General features: G+C 34.6%; 2 protein-coding genes across 2 annotated transcripts; both read left to right on the forward strand.

Moving 5' to 3' along the window:
- Positions 1–4,906: 4,906 nt before the first annotated feature.
- Positions 4,907–9,794, forward strand: LOC132549571 (ADP-ribose glycohydrolase OARD1-like). Its single transcript, XM_060213514.1, has 4 exons — positions 4,907–4,989; positions 5,340–5,412; positions 6,049–6,202; positions 7,752–9,794. The coding sequence occupies exons 1-4, from the start codon at positions 4,973–4,975 to the stop codon at positions 8,036–8,038; spliced, it is 531 nt and encodes a 176-aa protein (XP_060069497.1). The 5' UTR covers positions 4,907–4,972; the 3' UTR covers positions 8,039–9,794.
- A 1,492-nt stretch (positions 9,795–11,286) lies between these two features.
- Positions 11,287–20,092, forward strand: LOC132549640 (retinol dehydrogenase 11-like). The gene is made up of 8 exons (XM_060213592.1): positions 11,287–11,362; positions 14,510–14,595; positions 14,887–15,094; positions 15,748–15,782; positions 16,361–16,558; positions 17,308–17,461; positions 18,763–18,880; positions 19,338–20,092. The coding sequence occupies exons 1-8, from the start codon at positions 11,287–11,289 to the stop codon at positions 19,459–19,461; spliced, it is 999 nt and encodes a 332-aa protein (XP_060069575.1). The 3' UTR covers positions 19,462–20,092.
- The last annotated feature ends 2,849 nt before the right edge of the window (positions 20,093–22,941 follow it).

Here is a 22,941-nt window from a genome sequence, read left to right on the forward strand (position 1 = left end):
TGGCCTGTATTCACGAAACCGTTCTCATGCTCAAACTCAACTTTTGTGCTTATGCTCAAGTCTGCTCCAGTGAGAACGTACTCAAAATTCGTACTCATCAAACTTTCTGAGAACGTGCTCAAGAGTTGAGCACAGAATCTTTCGTGGATACGACTTGAGCACGAGAATAAAATAGGTGAGCACAAAACCTTGAGTCTGAGCATGAGAACGGTTTCGTGAATACGGACCTTGGTTCGATCTCTGTCTTGAATTAAGTGATAATTTGTAAATATGTAGTACCGATGACAACTTGATTCAGCTCAAAATATGGCTTATAGATGTAACCTCCAAATATTAAGGTTTTCCCGTTGACCGAGCATCAAATTAAAACATTAACAACCAGTGTCAAAATACTAACCCTTAACATGTAATTCTTCATTACTTCAATATTCCAATTTTCCTCGTCATCAGTCTGACGTCGTGGTATTCCTCATTTACGCATATCTAATTGATAAAAATATGAGATATGGTCAAAATGGTTATTATTCCACCAAACCCTTTCGTAAAATATCATTCTAAAACATAATGTCCAGATTAATAAATCTGATCATTTTATATCGATAAACGAGATTTTTATCTCCCTATTTAATGCCGAATAATCTTTAGCAATTAATAATTCATATTCGGAAGTAAAATCTTTTTAAATGCCTTTCATATGGATTCAAACGAGAGAACGTATGTCCTGTATCTTGAAACACACACACACGCACGCACACACACACACGCACACACGCACACACACACACTCTCTCTCTCTCTCTCTCTCTCTCTCTCTCTCTCTCTCTCTCTCTCTCTCTCTCTCTCTCTCTCTCTCTCTCACACACACACACGCATACATATACCAATAGTTACATAAATTTGTATTCCTGTGTATACATTCTCTCTCTCTCTATGTGTGTGTGTGTGTGTGTGTGTGTGTGTGTGTGTGTGTGTGTGTGTGTGTGTGTGTGAACTGAAACTTTCTCATGTAGAAAATTTGTAATCATAAAGTGGTTGACAGAAATGTATTTTGATTTCCGGTTAAGATATACTATATATATATATACATTTATAAATCTATTTTGCAAGTATACGTTGCTAAGAAATATATATATATTTTTCAGTTTACAGAATAGTTTCAATGGCTTGCTTGTATTTATACGCATACAGTGGTCGCATGGAAATGTCAACTGCTGTCTTCTGTCATCGCGTTTTCAATACACACCTGATGACAACGCCAACCATACCACAAGGTCAGATGGAGAGTCACAGGAATATACGTAAAGGTGTCACAACTAGATGACTGACCACCTTGATTACTACCCAGCGACGTTTTTTTTAAATGTTTTCCTTCATCAATATTACGTGGTTGCCATGGTAGCTTAAACAATACGTTGTAGATGTACACACATGCCTTCGTTAATATCATCCTGGCTACATCATGTGTACACGAGTGCACACTACTGTATACACATCACACTTGCAGGTGTCAGATTGTTCCGGGCTCCGAATGTTACACGGCGTGTCATCATATACATAGAACCTAAAATTAGCACGGAATCCTGTGTTAAGGAAAACCCGCGTTGCGTTAAATATAGAATTTTAAGAAGCCTCCGGAAACCAACGGAATTCTGTCTGTGTCGTGCGAGAAAGTATAATCCCTAGTACATTAATCAACTTCTCAGCCATAAAATCAGAACATTCCGCTTTTTAAATTGCCAAACAAAGTCCAGGAAAAGCATTCTGGTATTTCATACGGATGTAATGTAACTACGTTAGCACCTGTGTGTGTAAAAGTATCATGGACAGTCTTAAAATTTGTGACGTCACTGGAATTGAAAGTTTATATGATAGATAATATCAAAATATTGGCACCACACGACAAACACCAACACAACTATGTAAAAAAGTAAAGCTGACACCAGGTTGACCGGAAGTGTAAGTTAATTCCAGCACCACGTGGTCAGAAAAGTGATCTAAATGTATGATGATGTGTTGACACTTACAATGCATGTTTACTTTACAAAAGTAGTTAAAATAGACGATGCTTATATAATATATCAGTACTACATGTGGATATCGAATCTCTGCTGTATTATTTTCAACATCGATAAAGTACATGCACTCTATGAATAGTTTTCATTTTAATTTCCTACTTCGCGCGTTTTACCCGGGTATTCCGATGGCCAATCAAGGCCTTACATCCGAACTAATATGACCGGTTAATATAACTTGGAATAATTTGTATCGTGGTTGTTGAAAAAATAGATCAAGCTTGATTTAGAAAATGACTAGTTTCAATCGACTCGTTAAGTTTCTAGGGTAACAGTACACAGTTTCATAGTGTGGCCATGGTGGTATTTTCGTTCATTTGATCACCACATTTTAATCAAAATCTTAAAAATAAATCCTTGCTAAAATTTATCTTGTCATGTTGAAGTGGACAATATGGGTTTTCAATTTTTTTCAGAATAATATTTTAGCTTTGTATTGGAAATTACCAAAAAGTAGCTTTACAGGAAGTGAAATTTTCATAGTGTTTACACATGGTCATGTTGTGAAGGATTTATGAGTGGGAATTTGCTGAATTGTGAGTAGTTTGTTACGATGACACAGAGAGAGAGAGAGAGAGAGAGAGAGAGAGAGAGAGAGAGAGAGAGAGAGAGAGAGAGAGAGAGAGAGAGAGAGAGAGAGAGAGAGAGAGAGAGAGAGAGAGAGAGAGAGAGAGAGAGAGAGAGAGAGAGAGAGAGAGAGAGAGAGAGAGAGAGAGACAAAAAAAGGTAAGATATGAAGTACGGTCCTATTTTTATGTCAGTTATGTGTCCATCCTGTTCTAACGGCAGTAACAGGAACGATTTTCATTACAATTGATTTTTAACACTGGCAATCATATTAATCTTTGCCAACTGTATCTACGTTATCTGATCCAAAATGACCACAGCAAAGCTTTGTTGAAATAAAATATTAAAAAGGTAACAACTTGCCAGTGTCACTGCACTTTTGTTACAAATGACAAATTACATAGTAACACTAGGTATACATACTATCAAGATGTTTTCCATAATTATGACCCTTGGATTTAGTTAAGTTCAAGAAAGTTCTATCTGCTACTAATTACCACTTGATATTAGCTTTAGTCAACTAATACCTTGCTGTAGTTATCAACATCAAACAAAGCGCTGCTGCAAGATACAACCCAGAACTTAGAGGATAAGGCAATATTCCATCGACTAGCATAATATATATGGATGTGTCAAGACGTTGACTTCCTGTGTCGGATTTTCGTTAGGCTAACATAATTATCATTTAAAGAGAGGTAATTGATCCATTGCCAGATCAGAGACCGTAAATAAAATTGCCTTCTAGGGAATCACATAACCGCCAAACTCCTTTTTCAAACATGTGATACATTGTAAGATATGTTTCGTCTGTCTTATATCAACAAGCGTTTTTGGTGTATGTAATTACACACTACATGGGTCAAGTAATACTGGCATTATTTCAAGACCACGATGTATAATAACATGTTAAGCGATATTATTACGTAATGCGTGTACATTCATTCCCACCTCGCCTACTGCACGGCGTCATATTTATAACAGCGCAATATAGCCCCTTGAAATTTTATAAAAAAAATAGTGACAAGGATTATAATACATCTTTTCGGTGAAAGTACTCGTCACATTAAATATATGCTTATGAATCTTTACTGTGCAGTCTCATTGTGTTGTCCAAAATAATCTTTCATCTACATGAATTGTCCATAATCGTAGTTTCATCAAGAGGGAGGAATTTTACGTAAATTTGACGTTTACTTAAATTTGGCGTATCATCCACATCTTGAAATTTTAGACAATTTGATTCTTAACTGATAATAATGTTTACCGATTTTACATTCGGTAACGTTATATTACGATCCTACCTGTATCACTTCCACTGATGACCTCCGGATTCGTATTCATCGACCCGTTAAAAAAAAAAGTTTGAACAAAAGAAAAATACACAACTTTCTGTGCACGTGTTTATATCTTTGAGCGCCTGGAGATGCTTCGGCATGCTGGAATTAGTCAGATATCCGTTCTTAATTCCTCTGAACTTCCGTATTTTGTCTGAATAAATGTCTATATCAGAATTACTACATGTACCTTGAGTACTTCAATAGATCACCTGTTCATGTTTGTCTCTCAAATAAGTCTTTAAATCGTTTTAAAACCCATCAAAATAATTACTGGATTGTAGAAGAAGAAGAGGAAGAAGAAAAACAACTACCATAATAGTAGCAGCAGCAACAACGACAAGATAACAATCAATATCGACATCGTTATATTCATTCGGATAAAACCGGTAACCACATATTTTTCGTTTATTATGCCACATCATTATACTGCATGATAATTAGGTACCGACACACTGAAAGGCGTTATACATGTTCAATGGGTAAGTTACACGGTTGTTCCTAAACAAACAAAGAGTAAAAAAAAACAAGCCAAAAAACAAACAAACAAACAAACAAACAAACAAACAAAAACAAAACAAAACAAAACAAAAGAACAAGAAATACTTAGCCTACAGCAAGTAGTTCATAAATCTATCTCAAATTCCATTGATTGATTTCAAATATCTTATCGAACTTGAGCAAGACTAAGACGACTCGTGCTAGTTACCAGGGACGTAAGATACGTCCCTGTAGTTACCCATGGTTGTTTGACTCAATAAAACTTGACAAACAAACATCATGTTGGTGTATCGACATAATCTACAAGATTTCAATTATTTGGCCATAACGACAATCTATCAACATCGACGATATAAACAATAGCTTATATTTTATTCTCAGAATATTACAAACTAAAAGTGAAAGCGGAAGTGTTATACTGTGTGGCGGAAGTGGGTTAGATTGCAATAGACACATGCGAGTATTGCAAATGAGCTTGTAACCCGAATTGATCTGTGTATGTTACGGATATCGAGGTAAGAATCGAACACCAAGAAACGTCATTTTATGTTTCCCTGAAATCAAACAGGTAGGCAATGTATTGTTACCATAACTTCCACCACGAACTTTGATTCGAAGTCCGTGCTTTTTATTCTTCACATTGTACCATTACGATCTTATTACATGTCAAAAACAATGTATATTGTATTTTTAATTGTTTGAAAGAAAAATTAAGAAATGAACCCAATTTACTCAATATAGCCTGAGACGTATATATGTGATATATATGTCTCGGATATAGCTGTATAAAAAAAAAAACATATTATCAGACATGGACTAGGGGAAGCAACTCTTATTCACAATTGGTCGTTTTCTTTATTTTCAGGTCAAACATATTTTTCTGGTCAGTGTATAGTTTGACTAAGAACATGGCGACTGCATCTGTGTCTTCGGGCGTGGTATGTATTTATTTCTCTTTATTGACTTGTCATATTTCGGAACAAAGAAGAAAAATGTCAAATTACATTATTCGATGTTGATAAATTGTATTTTATATATATATAAAAATAGATTAAATGTGTGAGGTCAAGTGAATTTTTAAGTCTGTATATAATAAACAATAAACAAAAGTCAAATGCTTTTATAACCAATTGCAGTGTATTTACTTACATTAAATATATATGCACTTAATTTAAAATTTATACATGAATTATTGTCAACAATGATTATAAAAACCATTGATGATTAGAATCTTTGTTCTTTTAGGAGAGAAACAGAATTTCTGTTAGTTCATTGTCTATCTCCTTTGAAATGGATGTATTCAGAATTTAATGTGCTTGTCATAACATGTACATTGTACACATACAAAATGTACAATGTACATAATTCTTAGACCTGAAGTTATGTTACCCTGTATAGCAATGTAAAAATATAAAACTATGTATACATTGCTATGTGTGTCTGTACTGTATTGTAATGTCAGTGGTAGAACACCACTAGAGTTTATAATATTAACTAAAGGTTTTTTTTTGTATTTTAATTTATTGAACTTTTTTTACAGATTATAATTTAGTTATCTTCTTTCATCATTTCAGAATTTCAAGTTCAGGGTGGTGGAAGGAGATTTGTTTTCCTGTCCAGCCACAGATTCCTTAGCTCACTGTATCAGTGAAGATATTCGTATGGGCAGAGGAATTGCTGTCTTGTTCAAGAAAAAGTTTAAACGTGTGGATAAACTCAAGGCTATGAGTATGTTTAATTTCATTATTAAAAAAAAAAAAAAAAAAAAACTCACTGGAATTGAATGAAACAGATTTGAAGATTTTAGAGATATATGTAACTCATGAAACCATGTCTTATTATGAAATTGCTGAGATACACTGTACAAGGTTTTTCCCGATTGCCTGGTTTCTTTTTTGAAGTACATGTTTTATGAACTGACTCATGAGTGTCATGATAGCTCTACCATCTCTATAAAGTAACCTATAGTGGTGAAGAAACTGGATGTTAGCAGCTCCTTTTTGAAACCTTATCCCATTGTTAATGCGCTATCGTAATAACGGTTTAATAGTTGAGAGTTGTCCTGGGTAGCCCAAATTTCCTCTAGTCCCAACACCAGATGTCAGACATTTTGATAAACAGACATCTGGTAGAAATCTTCAGCTATATGTAAGTACCTTGTTTCCTCTTGTAAATGCAGCACTTCTCTTGAAATCTTAACGTAGTTTTCAACTGTAATTATGAAATTACTGACAGTCAGTGGTTCTCTTATCCCCCTTTCCCCCACGACATGACATTACACTTTTGACAGAATGTGAGGGCTACTAACCAATGGTGAATATGGTCTAATGTCGAATGATAGGGCAAATAGGAAACTTTGGCTACCGAAGAGCAAATAAGTTTACAACATGCACAAGTACGTTTTGTATCTTGTTTCAACACAATAATTTTATGTAAACTTGACCTATTTCACAACAATTGCAAAACAAGTTATTTCAAATTACATTAATCACTCTTGTCGACCGGGGTGTAAGTGCCTCAGGGGTCTTATTGTGGAAGGAAATCAGAGTAACCAAGGCAAACGATGTGGTTATGCAGGGGATGCCATACCTTTTCACACCCCTTCCAGGAATCAAACCCAAGACAGCTAGTATTTGTGAAAGGCACGTGCGAAAACCACTGCACCCTCTGACCACACAGTAGTTACCTTGTTTGTCTTTTCAATTAAAAAAAAATTGTTATTTCATAGATGCTTGATTTTATGGATAGGAACAGCAAAGTAAAGCTACCTGTACTTATTTCAACAACTTATGGACATGCTGGTATGAATTTGTCAATCGAGCGTGCCCATGAAATTAGTGAAAATTAATCCTCCTCAGAAATGAATAATTTTATTGTATAATGACCTACAAATGTTGGTGTTGTTGCTAGGTGACATTTATTCATCCATTTGTATCTATCTAAAGTATCAATTACACACAGTGTGTAGAATCAGTTCGTTTACTATGTTATCATGCAGAAAGGCTCTTAACACTGTATTGATTTGTTTAAATTGTAGAAGGTTGATGAACTCCCGGAAAATTACACATGTGATTCTGAACTTGTTAGATTCAAGATAAAATCTCTTATCTGGGAATATATACATTATATATAACTTCATTTTAATACATTGGTTGTCAAAATGATAGTTACTGTCATATTTTTTACACCATGTAATAGAAAGAGTTATTTTTATCTTTTACAGAAATACATTCAGGAGACCACATCATAATTGCATAGTTTTGTTGTCTATTTGCAGAAAAGAAGACAGGGGAATTAGCTGTTCTGAATGATGGAGGAAGATTTATATATTACCTGATAACGAAACCTAAAGCTAATGATAAACCAACCTATGATACACTGAAGTCTAGTCTGGTGGAGATGAAGAAACACTGTGTCAGGAACAATGTCACTTCACTGTCCATGCCTTGTATTGGTTGTGGTCTGGACTGCCTTAACTGGGAGGAGGTGTCTACAATGATATGCGAACTCTTTTATGACACAGAAATGACAATCACTGTTTATCAGTTACCTCGAAAATCTTAAATGTAAAAACAAGTTTTATATTTGAAACCGCTGTGTAGTGGATATCAACAAAACATATACCGGCTTCATTTCTACAGGCATTTCATTTGTTGAGGGTTTAATAATTTACCTACTCGCATTAGACACATACTATGTCGCAGTGTTACCAAGTAGACATTTCAAAAAAATATTATGTGACTGCTGAAAACTGCTTTTCAGCTACCAATCATATATATATTTCACCTACATAGTAATATCAGCATCAGCTATATTTATTTCAGGGGGATCGCTGTTTACTTCTCTTGGACCATCCTATATTCAAAGTCACAGGTCACAGAGGTCAAAGTTGTAAAATCTTTTGAACACCTTTCTTCAATGACCAAGACTTTAAATGTCAGTAATGCAAATTGCTGTGTATTGTAAAAGATATTGAATACCAAGTGAGTGACACAGGATCATTAGGCCTCCTGTTAACTATTACATCCAGGTTCTCAAATATTGCTATTGATTTGTAGATAGCAATGCCTTACGGTGTGCGGTCATCCAAGCATGACTACTCATCAGTTTAAACTTTAGTGTAAATTTAGGTGACCATCAATCAATATGAAGTTTTGTGTGGAGTAAGAATTCTTAGTACATTAGTGTGTACATTGTATATAATTTTGTTTTAACGAGGAGTTTAATTTCATGTTCTGAAATTTTTCAAAAGCTAGATGAATCAGCAATGATCAGTACGTGCATCTTCATTGTACTATCAAATGCTTTAACTTTTTCTCTGAAGTCTTTAGCTCTTTTCCATTAGCTGTTTAAGGAACAAACACACTGAAGTTATTAGTGGTATGATATGTTTACTTGTTTTGTGTTTCGACAAATATAAGACAAAGACAGCAATTGTGTTGTATACAAGTTATGTGAAATCTAGTGTGTTGTGTACAACATACAGTGTGTATGTGTACAAAATACAATGTGTATGTGTACAAGATACAATGTGTATGTGTACAAGATACAATGCGTTTGTGTACAAGATACAATGTGTATGTGTACAAGATACAATGCATTTGTGTACAAGATACAATGTGTTTGTGTACAAGATACAATATGTATGTGTACAAGATGATATGTGTATGTGTACAAGATACAATGTGTATGTGTACAAGATACAATGTGTTTGTGTACAAGATACAATGTGTTTGTGTACAAGATACAATGTGTTTGTGTACAAGATACAATGTGTATGTGTACAAGATACAATGCGTTTGTGTACAATGATACAATGTGTATGTGTACAAGATACAATGCGTTTGTGTACAAGATACAATGTGTATGTGTACAAGATGATATGTGAATGTGTACAAAATCTTTGACAATGGATGTATTGTGTACAGTTATATACATTTTGTATAACTGACATTGAAACTATGTATATGCACGGCACCTGTAGCTGATGTGTTTTATACCTAATGGTAAAATATTGATTTGGTTGTATACACAATAACTAACACTAGTTGTTTGTCAAATAGTATTAATCTTGTAACTTGTAAATTTTTCATTTGATAACATTTTAGTTTCATCAGCAGTGAACAGTGTTATTAAAACGTTTGAGAGATACAGACTCCAATGTATTAACATGCTATGGATTTTGCTTAATTAACCGGTAGAATTACACAAGATTTTTTTTTTGTATATGTTTGTTATTGGATGTGTTTATCAATCAATCGTCGTTGTCGGCGATGTGATAAAAAAATAGTTCTAATTTAATAAATAATGGAAGCATTTTGTCTATCTTTCTGTAGTAAAAATGTCAGCAAACATGGTAACACACGGTTTTTTCTTGAACATATGAACTGACAACACCAGACTTTCTCTGAAAGGTTTCTTTTTTTTTATCGACATTCTTTGACCACAAGAAACGGAATAACTATATATCTACATCGACTTGTAGATAAAAGCGCGACTCACAAGTGTTGATTTTTTTTATTAAACTTGACCTGTTGTGTTAATGCTGTCGACACATCGACATAAAGTTTTTAAAAAAAGTCTTATAAATGTTGCAAAATAACACGGCCTGTCACAACGATTATCTCAAAGAACTTAGTTTCGATAATACGACATATAAAGTGGATGACAATTACATGTCACAAGGACAATACATGGACAATGAAATAATGTCCTAAAGGACCACCTTCAACAATCTGCTGAACATTTTCTGAACAGGAAAACGTCTTCCGCCTGTCAACAACATACATTAATCTAGGTTAACCATAGTAATGTCACGTTCTCAAAAATAGATTCGCGTCAATATCATCGATCAAATTTACTGTAATTATTTATTCTAGTACTGTACAATAGAAATCGTCTTGGATACATTGTACTTTAAGGCTTATATATCATTTCTAAGGTAAAAATCTTTCGTAGATATCACATAATTGTACACTCAATTCTGCTATCCAGAGTCCCAATTATGTCAATTTATTTTTCGTGGTTTGTCTACAACGAAAACAACGAAGCTTCTATACAATGCACATTTTATTTTATTCATTATGTTGCTTTCCTATTTGTTTCTTGTGATTTCTACTTTGGTGGGAATGAAGGAGAATTAGCTCTGATTATATTAGTCCGCACGATACATTGTTTGAAGCCTGTTTCGTCGGCTTAGTAACAGTTGTGTGTTGAAATAATGCTGTTTGCACTGTATCGACCCCAAGAGTGTTTTATAAAGAAACGTTTAACAGAAAAAAAATATGCTCTGATGCATCACGGTTTTCTCGTTTTCGAATTTTTAAGATAGATTTCTAAATTTTATTTTGTGGAAACAAATATTCTGTTTTTGAGGCAAAGTCAACTTTAAAGTGATTTGATTCTAAATGAATAAATGCCAATGCAGACACTTGTTTGATTGATGGAAGGAGTAAATGAAATTTTATTTAAAATACTATTTTATTAACCTTGAAATAAAATGGCATAGTCCTTATGTTTTACCTCGCCAAAAAATGTTATATTGTGATAAAGTTGGCTTGTAAACGCATCGCAACTGGAGGTAATCTCCGACAGCTTCACTGAGATAAAGAATTTAATTGAAAAAAATTTTAATGGAGTAAATGTCCTATCAGCCACCGCCATAAAATTGTGAATATTTTATCAGTAGATCTAAGTGAGCAGGGAACGTTTGGCCATATCGTATATATACTGAACACACTGTACACACAGCGAGTCTAGCTGCAAGATAGTTGTTTGATCGTCAGGAGTGCAGCCCGGGGTACAGAATCGGTATGGGCAGTGACTATAGCTTTCCCATGGTGACCCTACCCCGGGACAGGATTGTAGTTGTGACGGGAGCTAATAGAGGTAGGTAAATATTTAATTATTTTTTCTTCCGATTGTGAATTAATTTTAGTTTACTGAAAAAATACTTCATTGGAAACAACTTTTGATAGAAAACGTGTGTATGGTGCTTTGTAGTACCCAGTGGTCACCGCTAATCAGCATGTCGTGAAATCTAATTGGGGAATATATGCTCTAACTCAAGTTTGTGGCCCACTATATTCATACGCTTCACAGTGGTTTACGTGTATAGATACCTCAAGGCAGCATTTTATCAGGTATAAGTTCAACTCGTCACTCTTTTTGTTTACTTTAATGCACAATGATTCGCACTCGCTGCATAATGTGTCTACAACCGTGATATATATACACACACGTATTCGACTGGTGTCATTGTCAACTCCCAGAGATATGTATACTGAAAGTGACCTACTTTATATTGAGCGTTGGACCGGGTGGCTCACATATGTACAAATGTCTGTATATAAATATAATTATAGGGTACATGTAAAAACCTCTTATTTGTTTTTTTAATACCAGTTGATCGCTCAACTCTGGATTAAGAAAGAAGTTAAAATGTACACCAGCATATTTATGTTACTGTGGTAACTAGGTCCTTTTTCTATCTAACAGCTAATGAGTCATTTAAGGTCATATGCAGCAGCCGTCAACTTTTCTCCTAAACATCGCTACCGGTTATAAACAACGAAGCGGATTTTCATCAAAACTTGGTCACAGAATTTTTTTTTGTAAATGGTGGTTCTCCGCTGCTGGAGGCCTGAGAGACAAGTCCCCAAAATGGGGAATTCATAAAGTAATTGAAAATCTTTCTTCTTTTGTACGCATCATGAGATTTTATCCAAATTCGGTCTGAAGTATCCTTGGGTGAAAATGACTCAGTTTTGTAGCAACGGCGGTTCTGACAACTGAAGTATACATAAGGGTCTCGGTTATTAAATCGGGTTTAATATGATATTGAATTATGTCATACGTCCCCTTAAACATGACTGCGTGTATGTATTGATCTGAATTACAACATGGGTTATTTGACATACAAAGAAAACAATCAGGGCAATATGCAAAAACCTACTACACCTATTAGCACTCATTTATGTACTGAATGTTAATATGTTTCATGCAAATTCATTTTGGAGGCAATAAAGAGAATAATTGATATGTTAAAACCTACTTCAGAACGAAAGAGAAACATTCCCCACCTCAATCGACTGCCAAGCTTATCGTCATACCATATGACAGATTGAAACGAGGGGGAGTAACTCTGGGAGATCAGAATGGAACAGAAATTATTCGGTCAATAATAGCCTAACCTGTAAGATTCAATAACTTCGATGTCTCTCTTAAGCCACCGGAAACGGAGGCTTTGCCATCGCCGAGCTATTTTATTTTCCACAAATGAACAAATGCGTTTTTTGCATAGGGAATAACACAGCTGTAACCGACATTACTACAAAAGTGTATTAAACAAATATTTAAGCAACTAAAATTGCCAGTGTACTATATCACTTTTATTCCATGTCCATATTATCTGTGAAACCTTGATCAGCTAATTCTTATCCGTTTCTAATTACTTCCTGTACGAAGGAGTTCATTTCTTAACTGTAACTACCGCACCAATATAAGACTTGTGCCTTTTATCACGGTTTCCTGTTTCGGTCTACATTCACATCCTGACTGCTCGTCTCTCGTTTTACACTTGTATGATAGATAATATACTTCTGCAGCTCTTACCAAGCCCTTATCTGAGCTTGAACCCACTTATAAAGTACTTTTCCACATAGTAGCATGTAAGCAATATGTCATATCAACGCTTGTACCACTATATGTTGATAAACTTAACAAAACTGACAGATAACTGATGGCCATGAAACATACAACACTGACAGATAACTGATGGCCATGAAACATACAACAATGATAGATAACTGGTCATGAAACATACAACACTGACAGATAACTGGTCATGAAACATACAAAACTGACAGATAACTGATGGCCATGAAACATACAACACTGACAGATAACTGATGGCCATGAAACATACAACACTGACAGATAACTGGTCATGAAACATACAACACTGACAGATAACTGATGGCCATGAAACATACAACAATGATAGATAACTGATGGCCATGAAACATACAACACTGACAGATAACTGATGACCATGAAACATACAACACTGACAGATAACTGATGGCCATGAAACATACAACACTGACAGATAACTGATGGTCATGAAACATACAACACTGACAGATAACTGATGGTCATGAAACATACAACACTGACAGATAACTGATGGTCATGAAACATACAACACTGACAGATAACTGATGGCCATGAAACATACAACACTGACAGATAACTGATGGTCATGAAACATACAACACTGACAGATAACTGATGGCCATGAAACATACAACACTGACAGATAACTGATGGTCATGAAACATACAACATGGTCATGACAGATAACTGATGGTCATGAAACATACAACACTGACAGATAACTGATGGTCATGAAACATACAACACTGACAGATAACTGATGGTCATGAAACATACAACACTGACAGATAACTGATGGTCATGAAACATACAACACTGACAGATAACTGATGGCCATGAAACATACAACACTGACAGATAACTGATGACCATGAAACATACAACACTGACAGATAACTGATGACCATGAAACATACAACACTGACAGATAACTGATGGTCATGAAACATACAACACTGACAGATAACTGATGACCATGAAACATACAACACTGACAGATAACTGATGGTCATGAAACATACAACACTGACAGATAACTGATGACCGTTAAACATACAACACTGACAGATAACTGATGGTCATGAAACATACAACACTGACAGATAACTGATGACCATGAAACATACAACACTGACAGATAACTGATGGTCAGGAAACTTATAAACATAAAACACTTAGAAAGAGCTGATGACTATGAAACGTAATTTCAATTCCATTGTCAATAAACGTCACGACACTTTATTTCAATCGTCTATATATCAAAGGATACAGTCTCCAAATTAAATGGTTCTGGTGGTTTTTTTTAACCGAAACGTTAAATAAATATTTACTGTTTTCGTGCATTCTACTTCTAATTAGGTCTTGGATACGAAACAGCCAAATGGATAGCCATGCTTGGGGCCACAGTTATTCTAGCTTGTCGATCTGTAGAAAACGGCAGAAAGGTAAGTTTTGTGCAAGATTTGTGCTTCGGGGTTTTGATACAGTTAGTTGGGATATATTCATTTTAACACTTTCGATGGCGATATAGCGACGCTGCCTTTTCTGTCGAAACCCCCATAAAACACAGGAAAAAATTTGTTTCCCTTCACTGTCGAAACTATCTTCATGGAATGTTTTTCCATTCTACACGCAAGCTGTTTTTAAATATAATCATTAACTTTGATACTAGATGCATTGCAGGGATAAATTTTAATAACAAGAAAAGAAATGATATACCTATGACGGGTTTTTAGGCTATGGTAAAAATGAACATGGAATTCCATGAGGAGAAGAAGAAAGGTACCAAAGGCCTGTGTGATTATGACGAGCTAGCCATGGACGTCATAGAACTTGATCTGTCGTCTCTAACCTCCACGAAAAAATTTATCGAAGAATATTGGGACTCTGGTCGAAATCTCCACGTTCTCATATGTAACGCGGGCGTGGCTATGTGTCCCCCAGGTAAATATAAGGAAAACCTGTTTAAATAGACCGACATTTATTCAGGTTAATTGAGTTTCGCCATCAGATAGTTTTATGATTTTCATAATCTTTGATATATGATGGAATTTTCTGTTTTGTAATCTAGTTTTATTCATTTCCATGCACAAATAAGATTTTCTAATGAAAGAACTGTATTAATCAATTAAGCAGTATTTCATTGATTCGATATCCACACACACACACACACACACACACACACACACACACACACACACACATACATTGTACTTGTATGTATATAACTTTCATTGTATTCTCCTATACCATCAAGTTAAACGTCATTCTACCTATTGTGTTTTTGATATACCACTTTTTCATGACCTACTTTTCTAACAGATTAATGTAGTATAATCACCGTCTGTTTTATATATTTTAGCTTCTGATCCTCATAGATTCGGTGTGGGAGATTTTCCTCAAAACTTTTTTTATGCACATTACTAACAATCTGATTTCTTAACATATTACTTGTTATCACAAAGCATTAAGCTAATTTCCTGTGATGTATGTACACATGTTTATGATAAATGATTTTATCTTAGGTGTTATTTGGCATTCTAATACAATACTGGCTCTTTCATTTTACTAATATTCAAATTCTTTCTTCGTAACAGAGATTACAGAGGACGGATACGAACTGCATTTTCAGGTCAGTAACAGACGAAATTTTTTTTATCAAATGCGTTTATTTAAGTGTAAAACCTTCATTGCAAAGGAAAGACATATATTGTTCACATATGAAACCAACTTGAAGATAACTGTCTGACGCGGTTGATTTGTTTTATTGTAATAGTAGTTAAAGTATATCTAAAATTATTTAAAACTATGACATAAAACAGATGTTAAATGTTGGAGTATATAACACATCAAATTATTTTCATTGCTACCAAGGCTTGTTCTGTCTGTGTTTTAAATAGTCATGTTAGGTTGAATTGTATGATCGCACAATTTTATATAACATGGACGGTATACATATTACATCGTAGAATTGGTAAATTATGTACCAAAGAATCACCATTGTGTCGCTATCAGTATATTAATTCTTTGACTATATCGTTTCGTTTAAAACATAAAATTTGAAATATAAATATGCGATACGATGTTGTTCTTCCTATACCATCGGCTTTGACAAAGGATATAGACGAGATTTACGATGTCATTAAATTAATATCCATATCTGTATGCATACTATTAAGACTTATTACATGTGTGAGGTGCGACTTGTAGGCCAACTACCTAGGGCATTTCCTGCTGTGTGCAGAGTTATTGCCCCTGATGGAAGCCAGCGGTGAAGACTGCAGGGTTATTCTGGTTTCAAGTTTCATGCATTTTAATTGTGGGTTCGACACCAAGAGAATTCAAGGGATATTTCCTTGTACACTTTACAACAGAATTATTCAGTACAGCAGGTCTAAACTTTACCAGGCAAGTACAAAATTCCGGAATTTTATTGATCTGATTTTCTAACTGCCGAAAATCATTCCGGAATGACTAAATTAATCTTCAACACATCATCACATCAGCTACATTACTGAATTTCAGTGATATTTGATTTCTGAATACTTGTATTTTATTGCATGTTTTGCTGTCCCTTATAGATTCAGTCATTTTTCTTAATGCATTTCATTTCACTGAACATATTCAATAAGTATTGGGTAACAGACAAAAGCCTTTATAATCAGTCTCCCTATGGTAGACAAATGATCTATATCATAATCATAATATTGCACATGAAGATAGCACGAAAATACGAATTACCTCCCCTTTATTAAGTTACAGAAAAACAATTCAAGCATGTCTGGTACGTTGAGCGATCACTTCGTCTCCAAAGAGTAAACAATAAAGTATAAGGAATTTTCATATTCTCAATACAATTTCTTCTTAAAAGCAAATGGTCACGGAAAAATATTTCATATATGTTGCAAATCAAAATGTAACCGAAGTCTTTTTTGCCGAAATAGCATGAAATAGCCCAGGTTTTTCTGGTCATATGCTTATAAGTGAGGAGTAATGTCTCCATTTTGGAAAAAAAAAGTCTCGGAAAAAAACAAACAAACAAACAAACAATATGTAAAGTACGTGGACGTTATTCTGTTTGGGACACCTTTGCATCTATACCTTGTGATTTCGATTTCATTAAAAGCAGTTTGATAAAGCTGTAACTATACATGCAGGTGATGCAGACATACACCATGCGACGCTTATTAGAGGGGAGTAATGTCTCTATCTGTAGTGTCAACCCAGGTTGGGTGTACACAGATATCAACAGGGGTCTTGGTGATTACGGCTTTCTCATGAACTGGTCATACGCTACGGTGGCCTGGGCAGGTAACAATCTATAATAAACTTACTTATTCTCAGTTTCTTTTTTTCACTGAAAAATTCCGTCATTTTAAAGGATAACGCGTACAAAAGATGCACACCTTAAATTATTAATAAGATAAATTTAGAAAATAAAAGGGTTGACTAAATGTAAACGAATGATAGGATCCACTAGGGGGATAAAAAACGGGGATATCAACAACTTTACTAAATGGTAACTGGACATGTTATCAATCCAAACTTAAAACATATATAAAACGATGGCAAAACATGGAGACAAGATAGATATACTCAGAGACCCATGAGAACAATCATAGAAATAAGACCTGGTAAACATCTTCAAAAACCTCAACGACAACTGGCATACACATTTTGTTTAAAACTTAGTAAGTAATGTCACGTTCCCAAATAAGAAAAAACAATCTTGATAACAACGAAACAACATTGAATACTTACGAGCATCTCCAAAACATCTTAATTGATATTGTTCTAGGAAATGGAATGCTTTCCAATATTTGCTACCATAAAACGTTCCGCAGGTTTCATCAACTTGCATATCCGTCGGTTGCCTTTTATGTATTCAAATGAGTACAAGTCCTCATTCATCAAAGTTCGATATTAAAACATGACATTACTATCTGGAAATGGGAAATTATAGTGAAATCGAAATCCTTACCTTTTATTACACAACTCAATTATTCAATTTAATTCGATAAGACTTTTTACAGTAAGTGAAAGTAAACACCCCATGTAGCCTTAATGTCTAGACTAATGCCGATGTCATATGAAAATGAAAGTTCCCATTATTTCTCTGTGAATAACAACACCTCATTATATATATCTCCACTAAGGTATTCCAGATTTGCAGTAACGACGATATAGGATAATCTACTGAACTTTGTTCATATCGACTGACAATTCTTTGTCCATTTTCTTACTGTCACCACTAATTACGTATGTAATCTAAATCCTTCTTTAACATTTAATTTGCCTTTAACATTGATATCATTGGTCCGTTTACAAGAAAATAAATCCTATTTCTGAGGTCACCATTTTAAAGTTTCGTATAACCTGGTAAACAATTCATGTGAATATTCACATGAAAAAAAAAGATAAAAAATTATCTGATATTCTGATAATGGAATGTGTTGATGTTCAAAATTGCTTTTTATATAAATATGTTTGATGTTTTGGGAAGGGGAACACGGTCTGCCATAAGAAGCATGATATATTCAGTATTTGAATATATGGCGATAGTAAAGAAATGTTAGTGCCTAGCCATTTTCTGATCTGTTGCGTCTCGTTAGGTTTCAAAACATCCTACCAAGGTGCCACTGTGACGATAAATGCCGCTGTGAACCCCGACAAACCAATTAGTCCTTATTACAGCAATAATTACCCGGCGCATCACAGCAGTACTTCAAAGTAAGTGACACAGTGTCAGAGTGATATCAAAGATTGTACAAAAGTCACACAAGTAATGAGAACCTTTTAATACAAATGTAAAGTGAGAAAAAGTATAGAAAATGAATTAAATTTCATCATACAGCAATTATTTCGGTATTATAGGAAGCGTCAGTGATGCTAGGTGCCTAAATGTTGAAGCCTATTAGGTGACTGAAGGAAATCAAAAGTGATCAAAAGACAAGTCAAAATATATAGGGAAGTGCATTAACCCATGATTAAATGAATTTTTTAATTGTTATGTGTCTGATGATTTGAAACCAACGTCGTTTACGTGTGTATTTAAATATCAAAATATAATATATGGAGCAAATGCAAATGAATTAGGTCACTGATTTTAACGAAACGATAACATTAATACTTTATACATGTAGTTAGTAAAATGCCGTTGCTGACATTTTCAACACCTGTTTTCCAGGAATGAAGATTATCAGAGACGTCTCTGGATCTACACTCTGGATTGTTTGAACCCATTCATGAAGTCCGAAACAAGGAAAAAGATGAAGACATTTACTGTAGCGATGGGCATGGAGGATACCTGATTTATTGAGATAAAGCAGCTTTAGAACTTTACGTATGTAACTTGTGCAGAATGTACTACTTTGTCTCCAAGCATGTGTAATACATCGAAATTGTCATTTGAAACTCGCGTTGAAATATATCTCACAAATTAGTTTCAAATGATATATTTGAGAGAATTTCAATAGAAGAAATGGATTTGCACATTTCCATATTTTTGAAATTCACTGCGTGACTAATGATGTAAATGCCAGACACTAAGTTGTACGTCTAAACAATCAAAGTCGACGGTAATCGTTAGGGATGTCAACAACATGAACTTGTGCCTAATATGATATGTATCTACTGCTGGAGATTATAAACTAATTCTTCTGGTGATCATTTGTTGCATGTTGAGGAACTCAGATCTAACCAGCCTGTGTATTCTTGAAAACACATAAAAACTACCAATTCCAACCAACTACCTGTCCATTCGATCAAGAACATATTAGCCATACATTATCAAGGACGTGGCAGATGAAGATACCCAAGACGAGTGAAGATTTTGCAATGTCTCCTACTCAAACCAGAAACTTAGAATACAACTCATGTAAAAAGGAAATTTCCGTGTCTTTTGTAACGGACAGGGAGGAAGGTTGTGACTTCACATTTGCTCTACTGTATCTAACACTAAAGTATTAAAATGTGTCATTCACTTGTGTTCTGGTTCTTTTGTACAATTAACGAGATTACAGGTGATATCCACAGCTGGTGGATTTGCATGTCACATTTCTATTTTTTGAAATACTACGCAAAAGCACCTTCCCGTCCACAGTTATTTCGATCACTTTGGTTTTTCTTCAGTTGCCACATAGGCGTCAAAAGCTAGGTCTTTAGTATCACTGATGGGTCCTAGACGGACGAAACAGCTGTATCATGCAGGTTGGTTTTTGGCTCTGGTGTAACTAACTCTGTTATCCACTTGCGTGTCTTTTGTACACTCGGTGGCTCTACTATATCTAATCCTAAATTTTTTTTAAAAGGTGATGTCTTATGTTCAATCTTCTGTATAAAGGCCTGATCATATTGGTCTGATGTAAGTAAAACCTGATATCCAATAATCCATTTGCCGTGCAAAAGATGCATTCATTTTAATACAAATGAAAGAAAAGGTACGGTATAGCCAAATATTGAATATAAGTGCATTATACAACGGTCGTTTTAGATCTCGTCAGTGATTCTATGAACCAAAATCGTCAAAAAGGCGACCGAGGAAATTTCAAAAGCTTTGCTAAGAGGCAATATTTCAAATGAAAAGTGCATATGTATATTCTGAACGGTGCAACTTTTTGTAATAATTGAATATGATACAATAACCAAATCAAATACTTTAGATAGGGATAGAGCAGGTTAGGATTTCATTGATCTGTCTTATAAAAAATCAGAAAAAAGGATCTACTTATGTTCTTACAGAAAGTGGAGGCCCTATTCCTCAGGATAAATCTCTTATCTTAATTCCAATGCTCTATCTTAAGAGCTACGCTCTTGTTTTACTCTTTGACTGTTTTCATTGGTTTAGAGTTTCGGATGTTTAAGTGTGACATTCTGGATGCTAGAAGATTACCGGAAACACCTTATTTGAGTCCACGATTCCCTATAGATAAAGGAGGCCTCACAGATTCCAAGTGTCGTATGAATTTGTGAACGTATATGTTAGGAATCTACAACTACACTTATCATGAATTTCAAAGGCAAATTCTATTCATGTCTCGTTTCTGTTTCCAAAATTTAACAAACAAAAACCGAAAAAAAAAACAATAAAAAACAAAAAAAAAAAAAAAAAAAAACCAAAAAACAAAAAACAAAAAAATGTCACCACCATTATATAAGCGGACAAAATAGAATGGTTATCATCCTCCCAGATGGAGTTCATGGTCCAACGTAAGCATGGAGAGTCTACTATATAACCACAACATGTCGGGACTAGATCTTGTGTGTACCTTAGGAACGTGCTTGGAAATACAGACGCATGCCACAAACAGCTGTACAGAAACAGATCGAGAAATATATCAAATTCAAAACATTGAGATATCAGTTTAGAAGAGTTCTAAGATTAAATATATCAAATTCAATACTTTAAAAGTATAGCACCTAAATTACATTTGAAATGAGGAGACAATTTCACAGCTTATATTAATTATGTACAACATACCAAAATATTCTTTTCCAAAAGAACGGATATGAATTGATACACCAGAACTTTACCTACATATACTCCAGTATAGTGTCATATATTTGTAGATACTTCCGAACAGCAACAGATGTATGTTACATGTAAGACTTTCCTTCTTAACATGTATTCCTTGGGTTAAGAAATCAAATAATTTTTTCCATGAGCCGAAATGTTTAACGTCACATTTGATGAAGTAATAAGTACGGACATGTTTTTATCGTCATCTTCAAATGGAGGCAAGAAAGATGCAATGATCAGCTTTAAAGTCAACGATCTCTTTACAAAAATTGGCTGCGATTTTATCGAGCACTGGTGTCCTAGAAGGAAATGTTCTACGCAATAAATATTGCTAGACCTGGCTGTGACGTCAAAGAATGCCTCATATGCCGGGAAATCCGTCCATCCTCCCTAGAATTCAAGATCATTTGCTCCGTGCACATATCCACAAGAATTTTAAAGAACATTTTGTATCAATGAGTCAAAGCTCAACTTAATCATTATGCAAAATATATCACTTTTCTATGGTAGAACAAAAAGGAGACCTAATTGATAAATCAGACGGACGAAAGACAATTGCGGATGGATACTCTTTTGGACAGACACTTCAGAAGAGTAATGTATACTCCTACGCGAAATCAGTATGTTGGTACATGTTTATGTATACTTTGCACCGTGTATTAGTTGCGTTCGTAAACCAATATGCGCATATTATATACAGAATATAGATCTATGTATGTTGTGAGTGATGACATAATATCATAAAAATCATTTATTTGATACAATTTTGTCTGTGTGTATAGATGTGTGTTTTGGTACAAATGGAATCGAAAGGTTCTATTTACAGCAATAAAGCACTGTAAGGAGTATTCTCGTTTAATGTGGAGTAGAGAAAGCAATCTTTGTCCAACTACAATAACTGAATACTTTTGACGTACTTGCGTTTACCGAAACGTGGCTAAACCCCTCAAACAGGTCGTCTAATGATCTTATCCACGGCCATTTTTATCCACCTTTTTGTCAAAGTAGACAAACACGTATAGGTGGCGGTGTCGCGGTCTATGTTCGGAAAAACATCATCGTCAAACAGCGTAAAGATCTAGACATAAGGAATGTTGAAAGTGTATGGCTAGAATTAAATTTGAAATCTCAGAAGCTGCGACTTGGCAGTGCTTCGCACTCGTGAAAAATACCAAAATATTAGCCACACAAGTGAACTATATATTTGTTATTATTGAAGACACTATTAAATATCCTATATATATCCATATTCTTTACTCTCTGCAATCTTCAT

Source organism: Ylistrum balloti, unplaced genomic scaffold (assembly GCF_031769215.1).
Source record: "Ylistrum balloti isolate Yb309-2 unplaced genomic scaffold, AGI_CSIRO_Ybal_v1 Utg369620, whole genome shotgun sequence".
In the NCBI taxonomy this organism is placed as follows: domain Eukaryota; kingdom Metazoa; phylum Mollusca; class Bivalvia; order Pectinida; family Pectinidae; genus Ylistrum; species Ylistrum balloti.

Bases quoted from the DNA above. Each gene is read 5' to 3' on its own strand.
- LOC132549640 (XM_060213592.1), top strand. From the start codon at position 11,287: ATGGGCAGTGACTATAGCTTTCCCATGGTGACCCTACCCCGGGACAGG. The intron at 11,363-14,509 runs GTAGGTAAATAT...ACTTCTAATTAG, and splicing joins TGTGACGGGAGCTAATAGAG to GTCTTGGATACGAAACAGCC. The intron at 15,095-15,747 runs GTAAATATAAGG...TCTTCGTAACAG, and splicing joins CGTGGCTATGTGTCCCCCAG to AGATTACAGAGGACGGATAC.
- LOC132549571 (XM_060213514.1), top strand. The intron at 5,413-6,048 runs GTATGTATTTAT...TCATCATTTCAG, and splicing joins CATCTGTGTCTTCGGGCGTG to AATTTCAAGTTCAGGGTGGT. The intron at 6,203-7,751 runs GTATGTTTAATT...GTCTATTTGCAG, and splicing joins GGATAAACTCAAGGCTATGA to AAAAGAAGACAGGGGAATTA.